This window comes from Rhinolophus sinicus, linkage group LG03, assembly GCF_036562045.2.
Source record: "Rhinolophus sinicus isolate RSC01 linkage group LG03, ASM3656204v1, whole genome shotgun sequence".
NCBI lineage: Eukaryota > Metazoa > Chordata > Mammalia > Chiroptera > Rhinolophidae > Rhinolophus > Rhinolophus sinicus.
The window spans coordinates 24,133,567-24,151,590 of NC_133753.1; the positions used below are offsets into that span (position 1 = coordinate 24,133,567).

An 18,024-nucleotide genomic window follows, 5' to 3' on the forward strand; every position below is an offset into this window, starting at 1 on the left:
CCCTGTCAGCTGGCTCTCCTGCTTCCCCCAATGGTTTGTGTCTCCCTCTCCCCTCCCCACAGCTGCCCTCTTGGCTGGCGCCAAGACTGGCAATGCCCGGGAATGCTCATGACTCTGTCCGAGCAGTTTCACACATATGGGGTGACTCCTCGGCCAGCAGGAGAGGAGGGTTGACCACGATGGGTGTGTGACATCCTCCCAGTTGCCAAGAACGAAGTCTAGTCCCAGAACCATGTGGTGACTCAGTCCATCTCCTGGTCTCTCCAGATATCTGTGGGTCCAACCCAATGTCCATGCTCAGGGAGTGAGGAGCCCTTGCCCCTGGGCTACCCCCTGGCCTCCTCTTGCCTCCTCTCACAGAATCCTAGGTTGCTGGTACATACAGACCATCTCCCTGACAGGCCCCTTCCTTCACCCTTGCCAGTCACTGGACCTTGGGGAGTCACTATGTCCACAGGTGGCCATTATTGGAGCACAGCTCCTCCCTCCACCTTGGCAGGGTCTTGAGCGGGGCCCTCATCTCTTCCTCTCGTCTTGGTATCTGCCTTTCCTTCTGTGGCTTTGCCAGCTCTGCCACACCATGTATGTGTTTATGCATTTGTGGAGACAGCGGACTGGGACCTGCCCGGCCCGCTCAGCTGAGGACTGGAGAGGGTGGGGTGATGGGGTCCTGTTTACAGTTAGGGCTTTTGGAAAACTGTCCAGTCTGTCCATACTGACTCACCCCTATCACCACCCCAGTATACACACACAGGCTTTGGGGGCTTCTGAGGCTCACCCTGGAGAAGATGATTTGAAGAATTCTTTGAATTTGTCTCCACCTAACTGCACAGACACTGCGGCTGCTCTGGAGAGGCCAGAGGGAGTCCCTGCAGCTGTTGGGGAGGGGGCTAGGTGGACTACATACCCCCAACCCCCAGCAGGAAGGCGCAAGCTTCAGAGCATGTGCTTTGGATTCTGGTGACAGATTCAAGGAGTCATAGGCTTGAATCCCAGCCCTGTGTCCTCAGGCAAGTGACTGGTCCTCTTCTAGACATGCAGCCTCAGCCATACGGTGGGTATAACAATCTACTGTATAGAGCTGTTTTTGAGGATTAACAAAGATATTACTCAGTAGCTCTTACAGGGGGTCAGGACTTTATATTATTAATTTTTAATCCTCACAACCACCCTATAAGTTAGATTTTATCTTTATTCCATTTACAGATGAGGGCAACTATTTGTCCCAGTCTTATAGCAGAGCCTGGAAGTTTGGCTGTTGTCTTATTCTAGATCCAGGAGACTGTATTGCCGGCTCCACCAGTTAACTACGTGGCTACGGCAAAATGCTTAAGCTCTCTGTGCCTCAGTTTCCTCTCCTGTAAAATGCGGCTAATGTTAGTGTCTCCTCACAGAGGTGCAGGAGACAAAGAGATGATGCAGGTGAAGGTTCAGTTCAAGACCTGCTATGTTCTATGTGCTCTCCCCACATTAGGCTTTGATCTGAGGGCAGGGACTGTATCTCCCGGCCCCCTCCCCCCACATGCTGCACAGTACGTGGCAAGTGTTCATTGAATACAAAGTAAAAGGCTCAGTAAGTGTGGACCGAATAATACAGGGCCTGTCCCAGGTCTGTGTCTGCGACCCCAGGTCTGTCAGTCCTGCCGGGAACTTCCCTACATGTTCAGAGACCCTCAGGAGGTCCTGGGAATTTGCTCATGTCTTCTTGGTCCAGAGCCTCTGCGTAGCTTTCATTCTGGTTCATATCTCAGTGCTACGAGGGCTCCATCGCTCCTGATCTGGTCTTCTCCTTGGCTTCCCTGAGGGAGCTTCCCTGAGCCACTTATCCCAGCCCTGTAGTGACCCCACCCCAAAGGGAAAGACTATGGCCAGGGGGGTAAGAGCCCCAACTTTGGAGCCAGATTCCCTGGGTTCAAACCCTTGCTGCATCACTTACTAGCATGGTGATCTCAGGCAACTGCTTGGCTACTCTCAACCGCAGTTTTTCCCTATGTCGAATGGGGATGAGAATAGTACCTGTGTTAGTTGTAACACTGAAGAGAAGAGATACATGAGAAGAAATTAGCCCAGGGCCTCGTAATGGTAAGTGCTGAAGAAATGTTAGGGAAACAGGTCAGGGCAGGGGTATGATTTGCAGGTTCTTCACTGGTTAGGAACCACCAAGAGACAGAAGCTGGAGCCTCTGCATGGCTCATCCCTGCATGACCATCCTGTGAGCCTCAGGAGTCCATGAGAGTGGTGTAGAGGAAGGAGGGAGGTGGCGAAGGGGGAAAATCACATGACCCAGCTGACACGCAGGGTGCAGTCCCAGCAAGAGGCCATCCATCTCCCCACCACCACTGCCACCTACAGGCGCCTTAGGTCTTTCTGGTGAGTAGGTCCATGCCCCCTAATTTAGGAGCTGTTCTTACCCAGGTGCCCCCTGAGGCCGGGGACTGTGACCTGTCCATAGCAGCGCAGTGTGAGCCTTCTCTATCTTCTTGACATGTGTTTGTTAAGGGACTGAGTGTGTGTATGATTCCATGGGGGACCTGGTAGTTTCCTCCACTCGTCCCCAGCTGCCTCTTCTTGCCTCCGTAGCTGGCTTCTCCTTTTCTACCCAATGTCTTAATGTTGGGCTGCCCCAGGACTTTCCCCAGATTTCCCAAATCCCCTATGTGAAGGGGGGGCATGGGAGGCAAGCCAAGCATTCATTGCCACCCTGTTACTGAGCACCAGTAGGCACCACGCCAGACAATTAACATGCAGCAATAATACGAGTAGAGCAATGCTCTGTCTGCCAGGGACCACACTAAACACTTCCAACCCCTTCACCCTGTGAGTGGCCGTCGTGGACTCTCTGTCCGGGTCCCTCCTGCTGCTGTCTTTCCTCTACCCAACAACGACATGTGGCTTCCCAGAACGAGTCCTGGGTCCTCTTCTGTTCTTTCTCGCTGCACCGCTCCTGGAATGACCTAATGCATTCCCATGGATGTAAACATCGTCTCTGGGCTGACGACGCCCCGATTTATGTATATCTTCAGCCAGACCTCTCCTCCGACCTCCAGACTCCTTCGTCCCACTGCCTACTCGACATCTGCTCTTGAGGCCTCGCAGACATCCCCACCTCAGCTTGTCCAAAACGAGCTCGTGGTTTCCTTCCCTCTGAGCCAACAACCCACCCAGGTCTTACCTACCCTATTAAAAGCATCCCCATCTACCTGAATGCTGGAGCCAGACACCTGGGGGCCCTCCAGGACAATTTCCTCTCCCTCGGGCTTTATGGCTAATCTGTCACGGCCCCGTTTTACTTACTAACTTTCTGGGGAAACTGTCTGCTTCTCCCTCCTTCCCCTGCGTCTCCTCTAGTCCAAGGCTCAAGCATCCTCTCTTGTGTGACAGCAGCCACTGGCTGACAGCTCATCTGCTGTCCCCCTTACCCTCCAGCTCTTTCTCCATAAATTAGATTATAACACATCCCTGTCTACACCTTCCTGCTGTAGTGTATCCAGCCTCTTCTCTCAGCACTCACCCCCTCCCTCACCCAATCCAGCCTGGGCTCCTGGAATGTCAGCCTCCGGGCTGTCGCACATGCCACTCTCTCTGTTTGCTTTCCCTCCTCTCTTTATGAGGCTGGCTCCTTGTCATCTTTCCAGTCTCTGTTTCAAGCTTCCCTCCTCAGAGGAGCTCCCCATAACCACTCAGTCTAGAGCTACCCCCACCAGCCTTGTTACTCTGGATCTCAACCCCTCGACTGTTTTCACCATAACTCATATCCCGATTTCTGTTCCTCTTGCTTGTTCACTTCTTGTGACACTTGACAGTCTGTCTAAGTTGGAAACTCCGTGAAGAAGAAGACATGTCTGTCTTGTTTACCATCCTAGGCAAGCAGTATCTATAGGATGCACAGTCATTTTCTAGACGAGGACACTGAAGCTCACAGAAGTGAAGAAACTTGCCCAAGGTCATGCAGTTGGAATTCAGAGCAGCTCTCTTCTCCGTGCTTCTGCCCTGGCGTTGGTTGAGTTGTAAGCAGAATGATGTCCTCCAGCCCTCCCAAGCTTGTACTGCTGCAGAAGGGCTTGGATGGCTCCAGTCAGCCTTAGAGCTGTCTCCCAAGACCTGGAGCTGCTCCCCTGGGAAAGACTGGTGCCCGGGCTCATCCCGGATGGGGGCTGCCCCAGGACCCCATCCCATCCTTGGTTCATCTCCAGGGACCCATCCGGCAGTAAGGCCTCCCAAGTCCTGCCTCCTCCCAGACAAGGAAGGTCCTTGGGGCTGTGACAGGGTGGGTGGTGACTCTTTTGCTTAGGAGCAGGAGCTAGAGGCAAACCCAGGCCTGAACCCTGGGCCACAGTCTTGCCCGTGGTCCCCCTCTTCATGCCTGCTGGAGCCCGTGGGAATTGAGGCTGCCCCCTGGCCCAGGCCCCCAATTGGCCCAGCACTGAGGCATTTGTTAATGCAATTAGCAGGGCGGTCCATGCTGACGGGCTGAAGGCCAAGGTCTGACTCACACCTCCCCTTCCTCCCCTCCCTCCGCCAAACAGTAGAGGCCCACTCCGCCTGCCAGACAGCGTCTGCAGAGAACATGCGAGGGGCCAAGAACGGCATCTTTCTCTCATTAGAGGCTTTTATGTGAACACAACTGCTATTTTGGAGCTGGGCGCTTGGCCGGCCCCTGAGCCCCAGTGCTGTTTCTAGCCATCGGAGATGCAGCCCCAGCATAGCTGTAGGGGGAGCAGGGTGAGTCCTTAAGGACCTGACTTCTCCCGTAACCTGGGGCTCAGGCCTGAGGTTGGGGCCTCGGGACAGAGACCCTGGGCAGAACTGGGGTCTGGAAAGGACAAGACCCCGGGTGGATTCTAAAGGTGTGTGGGGGCCAGACAAGGATTTCCTTGGCTTTAGGGATCTCTGTCATCAGGGTCCCCTTTCTGTGGAAACCAAAGGTCCAGGCTGGGAAGAAACAGCTCAGGACAACAGATGAACCCCTCCTCCAATAAGTGAATTCCACTGGCAAACTGAGGTCTCTAGGTCGGGGTCAAAGGTGGGGCGCCCAGGGAAGGACTGAGGTGGGTAGAAGACTACTGTCTGCAAAGCCCTCTGGGTGTGGAAGGGCTTCGGCCCCGTCCTGAGGGAGGATGTGGGTAGCTCAGGGGGTAGGTTCTTAGTGTCCCACTGACACCAATTTTAGGAAAGATGGAGGTTTCATGGGGGAGCTGCTGAGCTTCAGGGGTGGGGGTGCTGGGTCCAGAGTCTGATCTCGAGCTGGGATCATCTTCCGGACAAGAAGGGATGGCACTGGAGGCCTCAGAGGAGGGCACAGACTTAAAGGGCCCACCCTAAAGTCAATGCCTTACCTAATGGGTTATAAGTGGAGGGAGGAGGTATCTCTGGGGCCCAGGAGAGACAGCTGATGACAAAAGACCTCCTTGGGGGCTGAGAGACTGGAGGTAGAGAGGGGCTGTACTGAATGCCGGGAAAGCAGCCTTGTCTCTGCACCACAGGGCTTGGTCCATCTTTCTAACCGGAGCCTGTGTGGACATTGCCTTTCTCTGGGAAAAGGGTCATGGCAGCCTCTGCCATTGGGGTTATGGTAGGTGTTTTTTCTAAGCTTTGCAGTGCTGTCCAATAGAACTTTCTGTGATGATGGGCATGTCCTATGTCTTCCTGTTCAACATGGTAGCCATGAGTCACATGTGGCTATTGAATCCTTGAAATGTGGCTAGTGCAACTGAGGAACTGAATTTTACATTTTATTAAACAGTAACCCGTTTCATCGTAAATAGCCACATATAGCTCATGGCTATAGCATTAGACTATTGGACAGCACAGCTTTAGAGAGTAAAAAGTTCTTCCACATCCATGATCTCTGTTGAGACTTACAACAACTCTTTGAGGCAGGAATGATCAGACCCACTTTATGGATGAGATAACTGAGGCACTGGTTGAGACATCTCAATGAGATGAGATGTGCCCAAGGTCGCGCAGCTGGGATGTGGCTAAGCTGAAGTCAAACAAAATCCTGATTCCCGATGCCATGTTCTTTCTGCTACCAAGTGGCTGATCACAGAGACTCTGAGCGGATGGTAGGAGCAGCCCGCATAGTGGGAGCTGTTTCCAGAATCTCCCCTAGGCCTGCCCATTCCAAGTTTGGGCTCCTCCCAAAGGTGGGGGTTTTGTGTGGAAAATCTGAGCAAACCTCTGCTTGACGGTTTTGGAGCAGAGTGATGGTAGAAGGGGCACAGCCAGGAGGCAGGGGGTTGGAGGAACAATGCCTTCTATTTCTTACTTTCAAAGCAATTTTGAGAGTTTTCTTTTTATTCCCCTCTCTTTTTGGCATCCTGCTAACTCACAGAGCTGAACTCCCAAAGCTGAAACTTTCCACATGCCCAGTCCGCAGTGAGGAAGAGAGTGCCAGGGGAGTGTGGAAAAGAAAGGGTTCAGGAGGAGCCCAAATTATGAATGGCTAAAGACTGGCATTGGCAAACGGGCACAGGGAAGCTGGTAACAGCATCACCTTCTGGTTGTCTGAGGATGCCAGCCTTCAAAAGGGAGAAGCCAGGGTGTCTCCTCTATGGCTAAACATGGGCATCGTGACATCATGCTTGATAACCCTTGACCAATAATCAATCAACGAAGATTCATTAAAGCCACATACCCCATCCTGGGGTAATTTCTCAGCTATAAGGCATACTCTTTGCTGTTGAGGTAAAATGGATGGGATGAGGCTCCAAGAGTAAAACATAAAAACTTCCTCGCCCTCCACATTTGAGAATTTTCTCTCTTAGAATTCTCGTAGCATTGCATGGAACTGTCTCTCCTGGACCCTCAGCTTTTCGTTCTTTGCTTTATGCAACAGCCCCTGCCATCAGGCATTCTGAGATGGCTGATTTCTTTTCAGATACTTCAGTTTTGAAATCGGAGCTCATTTGACAGAGGAATGTTTTTGCTCCAGTCTCCTTTAAACAAAAGGACACAGGACTACTATCGCCCCCTCCTTCCCAAAAGGGTCCCAAACTTGCACCAGTAAAAGATCTGAAAACATCTGATGCATCAAAATATAGTAGCCAGCTTTCCATTTTGCCAAGTGAGGATGTTAGAGAAACAAACTACCATTTGCCATCACCTTTAATTAAAAAAGAACATTTTAACACCCACCAGGTAGAAAAGACAATCTCAAAATAAAAGACACTTTTGAAGTGGAAATAAATAGCATTATAGAAAACTTTTTATTTTTCTCATTTTATGACAGACTAGTAAAAATTGTCCTAAGAACGTACCCTTGCACAGGCAGGCACTTGGAGCCACCATTTGAAGGTGGCTTTTGGGGGAATGGAGAGAGAAGAGGAGTTTCTTTTCCAATCCCATAATGCTAAAGTTCAGCTCAGAACAAAACACTTCACCACTTTAGTGAGGAAGTCACTTCTTGCTGAGACTTGTGAAAACAACGTAAGAGCGGATACAAATGAAATCAATGAGGGCTGGCTCAACACCTCTGAAACCCCAAAACTTGCTGGAAAATCTTTCTTAGCAGATCTGGCCTCTGCACAGGTTTGTAAATGGTTGATCCAGAAAGGTTATCTTCCCAAGCAGGTTTTTCCGCCAAAAAAATCTGGCTGGTTTGGAAACATTTTAGAATTTTTATTTACCATGATGTTACATGCATACTCGTATATAAATGCCATACTATAGTGCCCCCCAACCACCCATTTTCCATGAGCTGTTCATTGTACCCACCAAAGCTTGCCAACACTGGTCTGCACTGAGGACCTAAGCCCCCACATGGCAAGGCGCTTCTGTGGTTATGAGAGCCCACCTCTGGGCAGAGCTTCTGCCATGCGGGGACGACTCTTGTCTCTGCAGCCCGTGGCGCCCAGTCTGACCAAGAGAAGGTGCTCACAAAATGTTTGTGGAATGTATTAGCAGATAAGGCAGAACCAAAAGTAAGCGAGTCACCGTGAGGCCCAGGGATTTGGGACCTTGGGTTTTAGTTTTAGATAATGGAAGATCGTATTGTTAAAGTCAAGGGTGGGCCATCCTCAGGGCCTAATAGGGGAAGGATGGAAGCTAGATTGGTGACCTTCTTACGGTCTAGGACCACCCACTGAGAAGAGGAAGCGACACCTAGACTGGGAGAAAGGACATGACCTTCCTGTCACCCGTGCCAGGCTTTGAGTCTCTGTCAGCAGAGAGGCGTGGGTTTGAGGGACTACAAGTGATGCAGCACTTGTGATCCACGTGGGAAACCATTCAGGCCTTCCCTTTCTACTTCCTGCCTAAAATAAGCCAGGGCGGAGATCTGGCCTGGGCACACCTCCTTCCCCAGTGTTTGCTGGTCCTGGTTTGCCTGCAGGGCTTGTGTCTGGCGGTGGTGCCAGGGGCCTGGTAGGTAGTGAGGTGGGGGCTGCATCATCTGCCTCTGATTCCCTCGCAGACCTCACATAGTCTCCCATTCTGTCACCAGACCCCCGCCTCCCTGGGCCTCTAGCACCTCCTGGAAAATGCCATGTTCCTTGCAGCCTCCAGAGTTTTGCACTTGCCTATGCCTCTGCCTGGAAGAGTCTGACCAGATGTCTGTCCATCCACCTCCTTTGTACCAGTCACATCTCACTCTTCAGAGAGGCCTGCCCTGACCACCCCATCTGAAATGCCTGGTTGGGCACAAACGACTCCATCACATGTTTAATTGTCTTCACAGCCCATGATACTGCCTGAAACAACATTATGCTGTTGTTTTCTTTGTTTCTTGGTCCTCCCCACTCGCCTGCAAGCTCCACGTGGGCAAAGACTTTGTCCCTCGTGCCTAGCACACCATAAGCGCTCAGCAAATATTTGTTGAATGAATGAGTGACAGATGGAAGAGACACTGGATTTAGAGGGTCCCGTGCTCTCCTGGGTTCCTACCTGTCCCCCAGGGAAGGCCCTAGGAGAGGTGGGCAGGGCCCCACTCTCTAATGTGTGTTCCTGCCTGTGACTCTCCCTTGGCTGCTGGTCACTGGAGGTGGCTCCAGATTTTGAAAGGTGATGAAATGCAGTGAAGAGAGCAGTCATGGGCCCTGTGGCCAGTGCTGGCTTGGCTGAAGAGGAGCAGATCCAGCCCCACTTTACCCCTAGGCTGGACCCAGAGCCCAGGTGGCAAAATCCTTCTAGTTCCCAGTCAGGAGTTCCACCACGTGCTATGAAGGGTGGGAGCTTCAGAGCAGTTGTTCTGAGAAGAGGAAGAAGAGGAGAGATTGTCATGCTGAAGATGCGTTTGAGAGACCCTTAGAATCCCCACAGCCTCCTCAGCCTACCCCTCATGTGGGTCATGAGGAAACTGAGGCTCAGTGAGGTCAAGATCACACAGCTCATGGAAGACAGAACCTCCCCCACTCAACAACTCAAACCCCCTGACTTTCAGGCCAGTGTCAAGCCCTTTCCCATAAAAGAGACTCGTTCATTCTTTCATTCATTCATTCACTCATTCATTCATTCATTCATTCATTCATCATTGAGAATCTACTCTGTGACAGTCTCTACTCTAAGTCCTGGGGCTACAGGAAGGAATAAAATAAAATATCTGAACATCTCCCCTCATGGGACTTCCAGTCTGGTAGAGAGACAGATGACAAAAAGCAAACTCTTAAGTGCATAACACAATATTAGGAGGTTCTGCTAGAAGTGGCGGTGTGAGCGGCTGCACACCTCTGGTCATTCAGTCTTTGATTGGTTGTCCAGAGATGACAGGCGAACCTCACCCTAAGGCCTGTAGGTGGAGGGGAGAGCGGATGGGCCCAGGGAGCCTCTGAAGCTTGCAGTTAGCTTCCTGCTTGAGTGAGGAAGGCCAAGCAGCACAAGGCAGGAGGCCCTCCTGACAGGTGGGAGTCGCCTGGCCCCGCCTTCACCTCCCCCTGTTTCCCCAGCTGTGTGCCAGCCGCCGTGCCAGAACAGGGGCTCCTGCAGCCGGCCCCAGCTCTGCGTGTGCCGCTCTGGCTTCCGTGGAGCCCGCTGTGAGGAAGTCATCCCTGAGGAGGAATTTGACCCCCAGAACTCCAGGCCAGCACCCCGACGCTCAGCGGAGGGTTCACCCAACTTGCGTAGGAGCAGCGCAGCCAGAGAAAGCACTGCGGCCAGAACACAGCCACTGGCACCACAGCTGCCACCGGCCAGGTAAGTCCCCTTCTCTCTCTGGAGGGGCTTCTTCCTCGGGACTGTTTGGTGAAGACTTGATGCAGAAGGCCAGAGTTGTTCTTCCTTCCACTCTCCCCCTCTTGTCCCCTTTCCCTGCCCCTGCCAGAGATGTAAAGAGCAGGAGAGCGGGTGTTGGGGTTGGCCCAGGCTTTGCCAGGCAGGGGTGGACTGGGGAGGTTGGAGGTGGGATGTGAAATTTTTACCCTCCGGGTCCTGGGAGAAAAGCTTTGGAGGGCATGTCCCTGGGACCAGGCTTTCTTTTGTTTTCTTTTTAGTTTTATTGGATAATATTGGGGAACAGTGTGTTTCCCCAGGGCCCATCAGCTCCAAGTTGTTGTCCTTCAGTCTAGTTGTGGAGGGCGCAGCTCAGCTCCAAGTCCAGTTACCGTTTTCAATCTTTAGTTGTGGGAATTGAACTGGCAACCTTGTTGTTGAGAGCCCGAGCTCTAATCAACTGAGCCAGGGGTGTCAAAACTGCAGCCCGCGGACCAACTGCGGTCCGCAATCCATTGTTAGTTGGCCCGCAGCAAATTCCAAAAATATATTTAATTTACTTAAATAAACCAGGTGAGGCAATACGTACTTCACCTCAAGTGAGTGGCCCGGGTGTTTGTGTATTTTACCACATATGGCCCTTGGTAAAAAACGTTGAAAAGTTTTGACACCCCTGAACTGAGCCATCCAGCCGCCCCTCCGGAAGCTCAGCGGCAGCTCATTGTCTTCAATGTAGTTGTGGAGGGCGCAGCTCACTGGCCCATGTGGGAACGAACCGGCAACCCTGTTATTCAGAGCTTGCGCTCTAACCAACTGAGCCATCCAGCCGCCCTGGGACCGGGCTTTCTTGTTTCCAATCCTGGCGTTGCCACTTCCCAGGTGGGTGACCGGGGGCAAGTTGCCTACCGCTCTGGTTCCTTGTCAGTAGGGTGAGGACAACGATAATAGCCGTCATCATGGGATTGTTGTAAGGACCAGGGTAGTTAATATAAGGAAAGTGCTTAGAACAGTGCCTGGTACATAGAAAACCCTTTATAAATGGCTCTTCCTTCTCTGCCTGTGGTCTCTGTGATGCAGGAAGGACTCCTCTGCCAGAAAAAAAAAACCCTTCAGTTGACTCACCACCCAGTGCTGACCTGTCTCCTTGGAGGGGAAGAGAAGGATGTAGGGGAAGGGAGTAGAATAAAAAGTGGGCAGAGGGAGTGTTCATGGGCAGGATTCCCTGGCTTGCTTGCCAACCAACCTGGCTCGACTTTTACTAGCTCAGGACAGGAAATCTGAACTTTGTAAACTGGTCCATTTCTAGGGGGTTATGTTTTTCTTTTGGTTTTTCAGGTTAATTTTTCCATTTACTTCCTACTTAGGAAGTTCTTTGTGAAATGTTGCAACCTTGGCTTGCTGAACTAAGGGGGGCAAGGATTTGCCCTCTCGGAGGCTGGGAGAAGCAGGGAGAGGAAGCTGACCTCGGAGTCAGGTCCCCAGCCAGAAGGCTCAGGGGAGGAAAAAAAGGAGCTTGAGATTGTCCAGCAACTCTGAAGTGGCGGGGTGGGCTGACCAGGGTCTTGGTAAGGTAGGTTCCAGGGCCCTACCACCCAAGCAGGTAGTTTCCAAAAACAGCCAGGAGCAGGAAGAGCTGAAGGATGATCTCAGATCAAGGCCTAGGGCGCTCCAAGATCAAAACCAGAAGAGCCAAACCTTTCAGCCAAGGCCCTGGGATGCTGGGGCAGACAGAGGGACAGAGCCAAGTGGCCAGGTGGACAACACAGGGGCAGGTGAAAGGCCTGGTATTGGCTGTGAGTGGGTGGGCAGGGCCTGAGCCTTGTTCTGATTGGTCCTGACTGAGACTGCATTCCAAGGTGGGTGGGCGTGGTATGAAGGCATCTGAAAGAGCCCCAGAGGTGCCTGTTCCAGGACGCGCCAGGTGCAGGATGGAAGCAGAGTCCTTCCATCTGGGCTTTCCCCTTGCAAGCTCTCTTTTGGGCTTGTGCGATTCATTCATTTTCTAATACACTGATCTCCTGTGTATGTGCATGCGTGTGAGTGTTGGGGGACGGTTGCTTAGTGGGTCATTCTGCTCTCGCATCCTTGAGTCACGGGATGCCTGACATCCCCTGCCCCATCTTCCCAGCCCGTCCTGCTCCTCACATTCTCCAAAGCCCACTCCCACTTCCTCCAAAAAGCCTGAGTCCTAATCACATCTACCCAGCTATCTGACCCCTGCAGCACACGCGTGGCACATGTCCCTGGGGGTCTGTGCCCTGCATCTGCTGTCAGACTGTGTGGCCTGTGCCCTGGAAGGCAGTGACTCTGTCTTGCACTCTGTATATCCCCACAGCTCCTCCCACAGTCCTAGCTTATAGAAAGTACCCGGTCTGCATTTGCAGTCTGTCACTTGGTCCATACTGACGAGTTGGCATTGAACCCTCACCCTGTCCCTGGAACCGAGGGCATGGCCCCCGGTACTACTCAGAGTGCAAGAGGAGGTGAGGCTCCCTGTGTCACTAGCACTGTTTACTCTGCCTTGGGGTGGTCTGTTTATTTGCTCGCTGGACCAGGAGCTCCAGAGAGCAGGGACTGTGTCCTACTCATTCATGAAACTGGCGCTAGTATCTAACAGTGCCTGGTCCACTGTGGGTGCTCAATCAACAGGAGTAGTGAATAAATGAATGAGACTTGATGCTGGGGTGAGGAGGAGGCTGGGAGGGAAGGAGGATGAGCTATGGGAGCCTTTGATTTCCCAGCAAAGGTTTTATGTGTGCAAGAGGCACTGGAGAGGAAGGCCCGGGGTGAGGTCTCTGGCCCACAGCAGGGCCGTCCTCTTTGAGCTTCACGGGCTTCCTGGCCAAGGGCTACTGTGATGTTTTTAATGAGCTGCAGCCTCCAGGCCAGCCCAGTCTCTCTCTGCCCTAGGACCTCAATGCCATGAAATCTGGAAAAGTCCGAGTGGTCCACTGTCGGCCCAGCTGTGTTTTGCTTTGGGAGGCCAAATCTCACTTGCCTGGTGGTGTCAGACATTTCCTGTGAGCTTAGCCAGGTTTCCCAAGCAGCTGCTGGCCCCTCTCCTGATGGCAACTTGGACAGGCCCTTGGTGTCCAGCTAGAGGGGGTGACATGACTCAGGGACATTCTAGAAGTGAGCGGGGAGTGCAGAATGTCCAGAGAGGGGAGACGCTGCAGGGATTGGTGATGGCCAGAGGCCGTCTGTAGAACGGCACTAGACAGAGGCCAAGAGACTGATGTCCCAGAAGGAGGAGCCAGGAGAGCATCCGGCAGCAGGCAGGACGCCCTACAGAGAGCCAGACATGGATTGATGTTGTACAGCTGCATCCTGGGCTGACTACAGGGGCCTGGAGAGTGCTTTTGAGCCCTTGGTCTAGGTTTGTTTCCCAAGGCTGGGCAGAAGGCCTCCGCACCTGGAAGCAAGAGCCAGGCATCTGGGGAAGGGCTTTGAGAGATTGGGGAAGATTGTGGCTACAACCACCTGGGACCAGCAGGCCTTGGAACCACAGTGCTTCTCAATCTGCAATGTGCGTGTGAATGATCTGGGAACTTCACATGCAGCGTCTGATTCCGCAGGTCTGGGCTGAGCGTCAGCTCTCAGGTGGTACTAATGCTGCTGGTCCACGGACCACGCCTTGAGCAGTGAGGGTCCGAGCCTAAGCTTTTGGACAATCCCGGGTTCTGATCCTGCGTTTATCACTCATCAGCTGTGTGACATTAGGCAGCATCCTAACCTCTGTGAGTCAGTAGTCTACACCGGATAGGACTGCAGGGAGGATTAAATGAGATCCTATGAGGAGAGCACTTAGTGTGGTGCCTGATTTCAGTTAGTGCTCAATACCTGTTAGCCATCAGCTGGCTGGTTCTCTTTGCCATTAAGACTTGAGTGAACAGGAAACTGTGGCAAAGGGCAGACAGAAAACCAGCATATGTGCATGCATGTGTGCGAGCTCACGTGTGTGTATGTGTGTGCAAAGCTGCTCCGGGGAGAAGGCAGAACCCAGCCCCAGCCTCAGGGAGCCATGACTAGCAGATGTAGCAGTAGAACCAACGGTGGCTTTGGCTGGTTTTGTTGTTCCATCAGGACCATCACACCAGCTCTATGGGGGAGGTGGGGAGGGGAGGTGTCATGACATTTCTCAGAATGGGAGGGACTTCCATTGGGTTTGCACCTTGGCCTGGCCTGAGGACCTGAGCCCTGGGGACATCTTAAGCAGGCTTAGTCAGTACTTTGGCAGCAAGGGGTCTGGAGGACAGTGTTGAGCAGGGCAAGTGGGGGTGGCAGGGAGGTGTCTGGGCAGCTGTGGACCCCATGGTGGTGGTTCTCAGTCGGCAGCTTCCCCAGAAGGCAACTGGACTCAGTCTTCTTTTTCCTGATCCCGTCTCTCTCTCTTTCTGGTTCACCTCCTCTCTGTGGACCTCTCCTTTTTATCCCCTGTGTTCGTTTTGTGTGGCTGCCGTAACAGATTGCCACAAATTTAGCAACTTAAAACAATGCAAATGTATTATCCTACAGTTCTATAGGTCAAACCTCAGACATGGGCCCCAGCAGGCTAAAGTCAAGGTGTCCTGGAGGCTCTAGGGGAGACTCTGTTTCCTTGCTCATTCAAAGGTTGGCAGGATTCAGTTCCTTGCAGTTGTAGGACTCAGATCCCCGTTTCCTTGCTGGTTGTCACCTCAGGGTCATTCATGGCGTCTAGAAGCCCGTCACATTCCTTGGCTTGTGACCACCTTCCTATCTTCAAAGCCAGCAGCTCTTCATGTTTTGAATCTTCCCTCTTCCTCCTTCTTCTGCTGAGTCTCTCTCACTGACTCTTCTGCCTTCTTCCATGTCTAAGGGCCTATGTGATTACATTGGGCCCACACGAATCATCCCTATTTTAAGGCCAGCTGGTTAGCAATCATAATTTCCTTTTGCTGTTTAATATAACATGTTCAAAGGCATGACACCAGGGGACAAAGATCGTGGGGGCCAACCACACCACACATTGCAGCCCATTCCAGCTGGCACCCTCCATCTGAAGTATAACAGCTCCCCTTGTCAAGAGCTTGTCACGGGGTGGCCCTACATGATCTAGCCCCCAAAACTTTTCTGACCTCTCCCGCAACTCTCACAAATCACTCCCCTCACTCACCCTGCTTCTGCCATACCAGCCAACTGGTGTTTCCCCAAACATGCCAGAGATGCTTTGACCTCAGGGCCTTTGCACTTGCTCTACCCCTCCCTGGAGAATTATGGTAATTTCCCAGGGCTGCCATAATGAATTACCACACACTGAGTGGCTTAAAACACCAGAAATTTATTCTCTCACAGTTCAGCAGGCCAGAAGTCCAAAATCAAAGGGCTGGTAGGGTTGTTTCTTCCAGAGGTTAGAGGGTGAATCTGTTCCATGCCTCTCTCTGGTGGCTCCTTGCAATCCTTGGTGTCCCTTAGCTTGTAGCTGCATCACCCTAAGCTCTTCCTCCATTGTCACATGACCTTCCTCTCTCTCTCTCTCTCTCTCTCTCTCTCTCTCTCTCTCTCTCTCTCTCTCTCTCTGGTGGTGGTGGTGTCTTTCTTATAAGGGCACCAGTCATTGGATTTAGGGTCCACCCTAATCCAGTATGACCTTCTCTAAAGCTAACTAATTACATCTGCAAAGACCCTAATTCCCAATAAGATCACATTCACAAGTCGGCGGTTAGGACTTCAACACATCTTTTTGGGAGACAAAATTCAACCCACATCAAACACCCTTCCCAGACACTCCCCCCTTTTAGGTTTTTCCTTCTCAGTGGGGCCCTCCATGTTTACTCAGTTTAAAACTGTACACCCCAAACACTCCCTCCCCTGTTTTTCTCCATAGCATAATGTCTTATATATTTTACTTATGTCTTTGATTTATTGTGTTTCTTACCCCAGTAAAATGGCAGGTCCAGGAGGACAGGGGTTTTATCTGTTTTCTTTGCTGATGCATCTTCAGCACCTCAAATACGACTGGCCTAGAGTCAAGCTGAGAAAAATATGTGCTGAGTGAACAGGTTTGGCGCTCTACCCACACTATCTTGTTTAATTCTCACAACTCCCTGCAGTGGGTTCCCAAGGTCCCCACTCTATTGATGAAGCACAGAGAGGTGAAGTTACTTGTCCCCACTCCTACAGCCCAGCCTGGGACCCAGGCCTGTGCTGAGCTTTTGTCTGTGGGGACAGGGTCATTAGTGCAACTCCTGCTAAAAGTCCAGCCTTGGGGTTGAGTGCTGGGCCGCTGAGCACGTATGTCATGTGTGCCTGTATGTGAGTGGTCGCAGGACTGGCTGCTTCAGAGGAGGCCCCAACATTGTTCCGTCCCCACCCTGACATGTGACCTTTAATCTGCTGTTGCTGAGACTGAGTCCATAGGTTTCCCCTGGGAGTGCTGCTGCCTCCCTTCACTGCAGGCCTTGCCCAGGCCTCCTGTGGGATGAGGGGGAGAGACTGTCTCCAAGGGTGGCCTCTGCCAGTGTGAGGGGTTGCTGACATCAATCACTGATCTACCTCTCAGTAGATCACTGTCCCTGGAGCCGCTGCAGGGGAGACCCAGGCATCCCTTCCTGATAGAATGGCAAGGAGTAGTCCCTGGAGATTGACAACCCAGAATCAGAAACTAGGTCCCTGGGGAGAAGGCAGCTGGACATAGAAGAGACACTGAGAAGGTGCAAGGAGGCAGCCCCAGTGTGTGTGTCGGAGGGCACTGGGCTTTGGAGTCAGGCTGAATTTCAACCCTGGTACCTGCACAAACTAGTTATGCCTGTCACATCACCTCAATGAAATCGGTTTCTTGTCTCTGAAGTGCAAAAACTGATGCCATCTCATAGGGCAGTTGAGAGAATTCACTGACATGATGCCGACAGAGTGCTTGCTAGGGTACACAGTAGGTCTAATACATGTGAAATCTCTTACCCTACCTGTCTATTCCCATGTGTGTGACAGGTTTTTCTCTGCCGCAATGTCTGGGCTTACAGATGGGGAAACTGAGGCAAGACAAAGGTTGGCAGCTAGGCTGTGGGTCTATCCTAGGAACCCAGGAGCTCCTGACTCTGGAAGGCTTGCTGGGCCTTCTGAACCTGGCTCCTGCTCCGGGCACCTTCCACCTGCCCCCTTTTTCTGCTCTGGGCTTTTGCTTGCTCCTTTGGGCAATATGACCTCGCGTTTGCTCTCCATCCTTCTACTCAAGTCCCTTGAACCCAAGACCAGTCTCCAGTATCCCCCTGGGACATGATGAGAGACCAACTCATGCTAAGAGAACTTGGAGAAGTTTTTGTGAACCTTCTAGCATGAGTCCCTTGCCTTCCCTCTAGGCCTCAGTTTCCCCATTTATAGATCAGAGGGATAGAATGGATCTTCTCTGAGGTCCAGAGTTAATGATTGCAGATGCTGGCCTTCAGCTTGGCCATGTTCCATCCCCGATGGTGAAATGTGCTTGCTTCCTCCCCCTCTACCTATTTCCAAGGTCGTGACAAGGACATGTGATGCCTTTCACCAGGGTAGACCTTAGCTATCCCTGACAGTCTGGCTTCAAGTCCTCCTTGGCAAGGCTGCGACGGGGTTAAGCAGCCCACATCTTTTATGCTGTGTCACCACTTCCTCAGCTGCTACTGAGTGGGGCCTCCCTGCTGGGTTGACTCAACCCCTATAATCTGACTGAGTCAAGCTTTTGGGACCTCTGGGAGTTGAGCGCCTTCCTTCCTTTTCTTTTTTCTTTTCTTAGTCTTTTTTTTTATTTTTTTCTCAATTGTTTTTATAACTCTGAGCCCCAAGCTTGCCCCCTGGGGTTTTTCTGGAATTTCCCAACCCTTAGGACCTTGACTACACTATTTTGAAAAGACTTAGAATTAGGAGACCCAATTTTGCTTCCAAGCTGGG

At 52.0% G+C, this 18,024-nt stretch overlaps 1 protein-coding gene across 2 annotated transcripts in view; it reads left to right on the forward strand.

The window, feature by feature from the left end:
* LTBP2 (latent transforming growth factor beta binding protein 2) overlaps positions 1-18,024 on the forward strand; it is a 98,416-nt gene that overhangs the window by 11,830 nt on the left and 68,562 nt on the right. For both annotated transcript variants that reach the window (XM_074327209.1, XM_074327210.1), the window contains exon 3: positions 9,882-10,128. In XM_074327209.1, the coding sequence (XP_074183310.1) occupies positions 9,882-10,128 (247 nt within the window). The remainder of the gene's footprint in view (positions 1-9,881; positions 10,129-18,024) is intronic.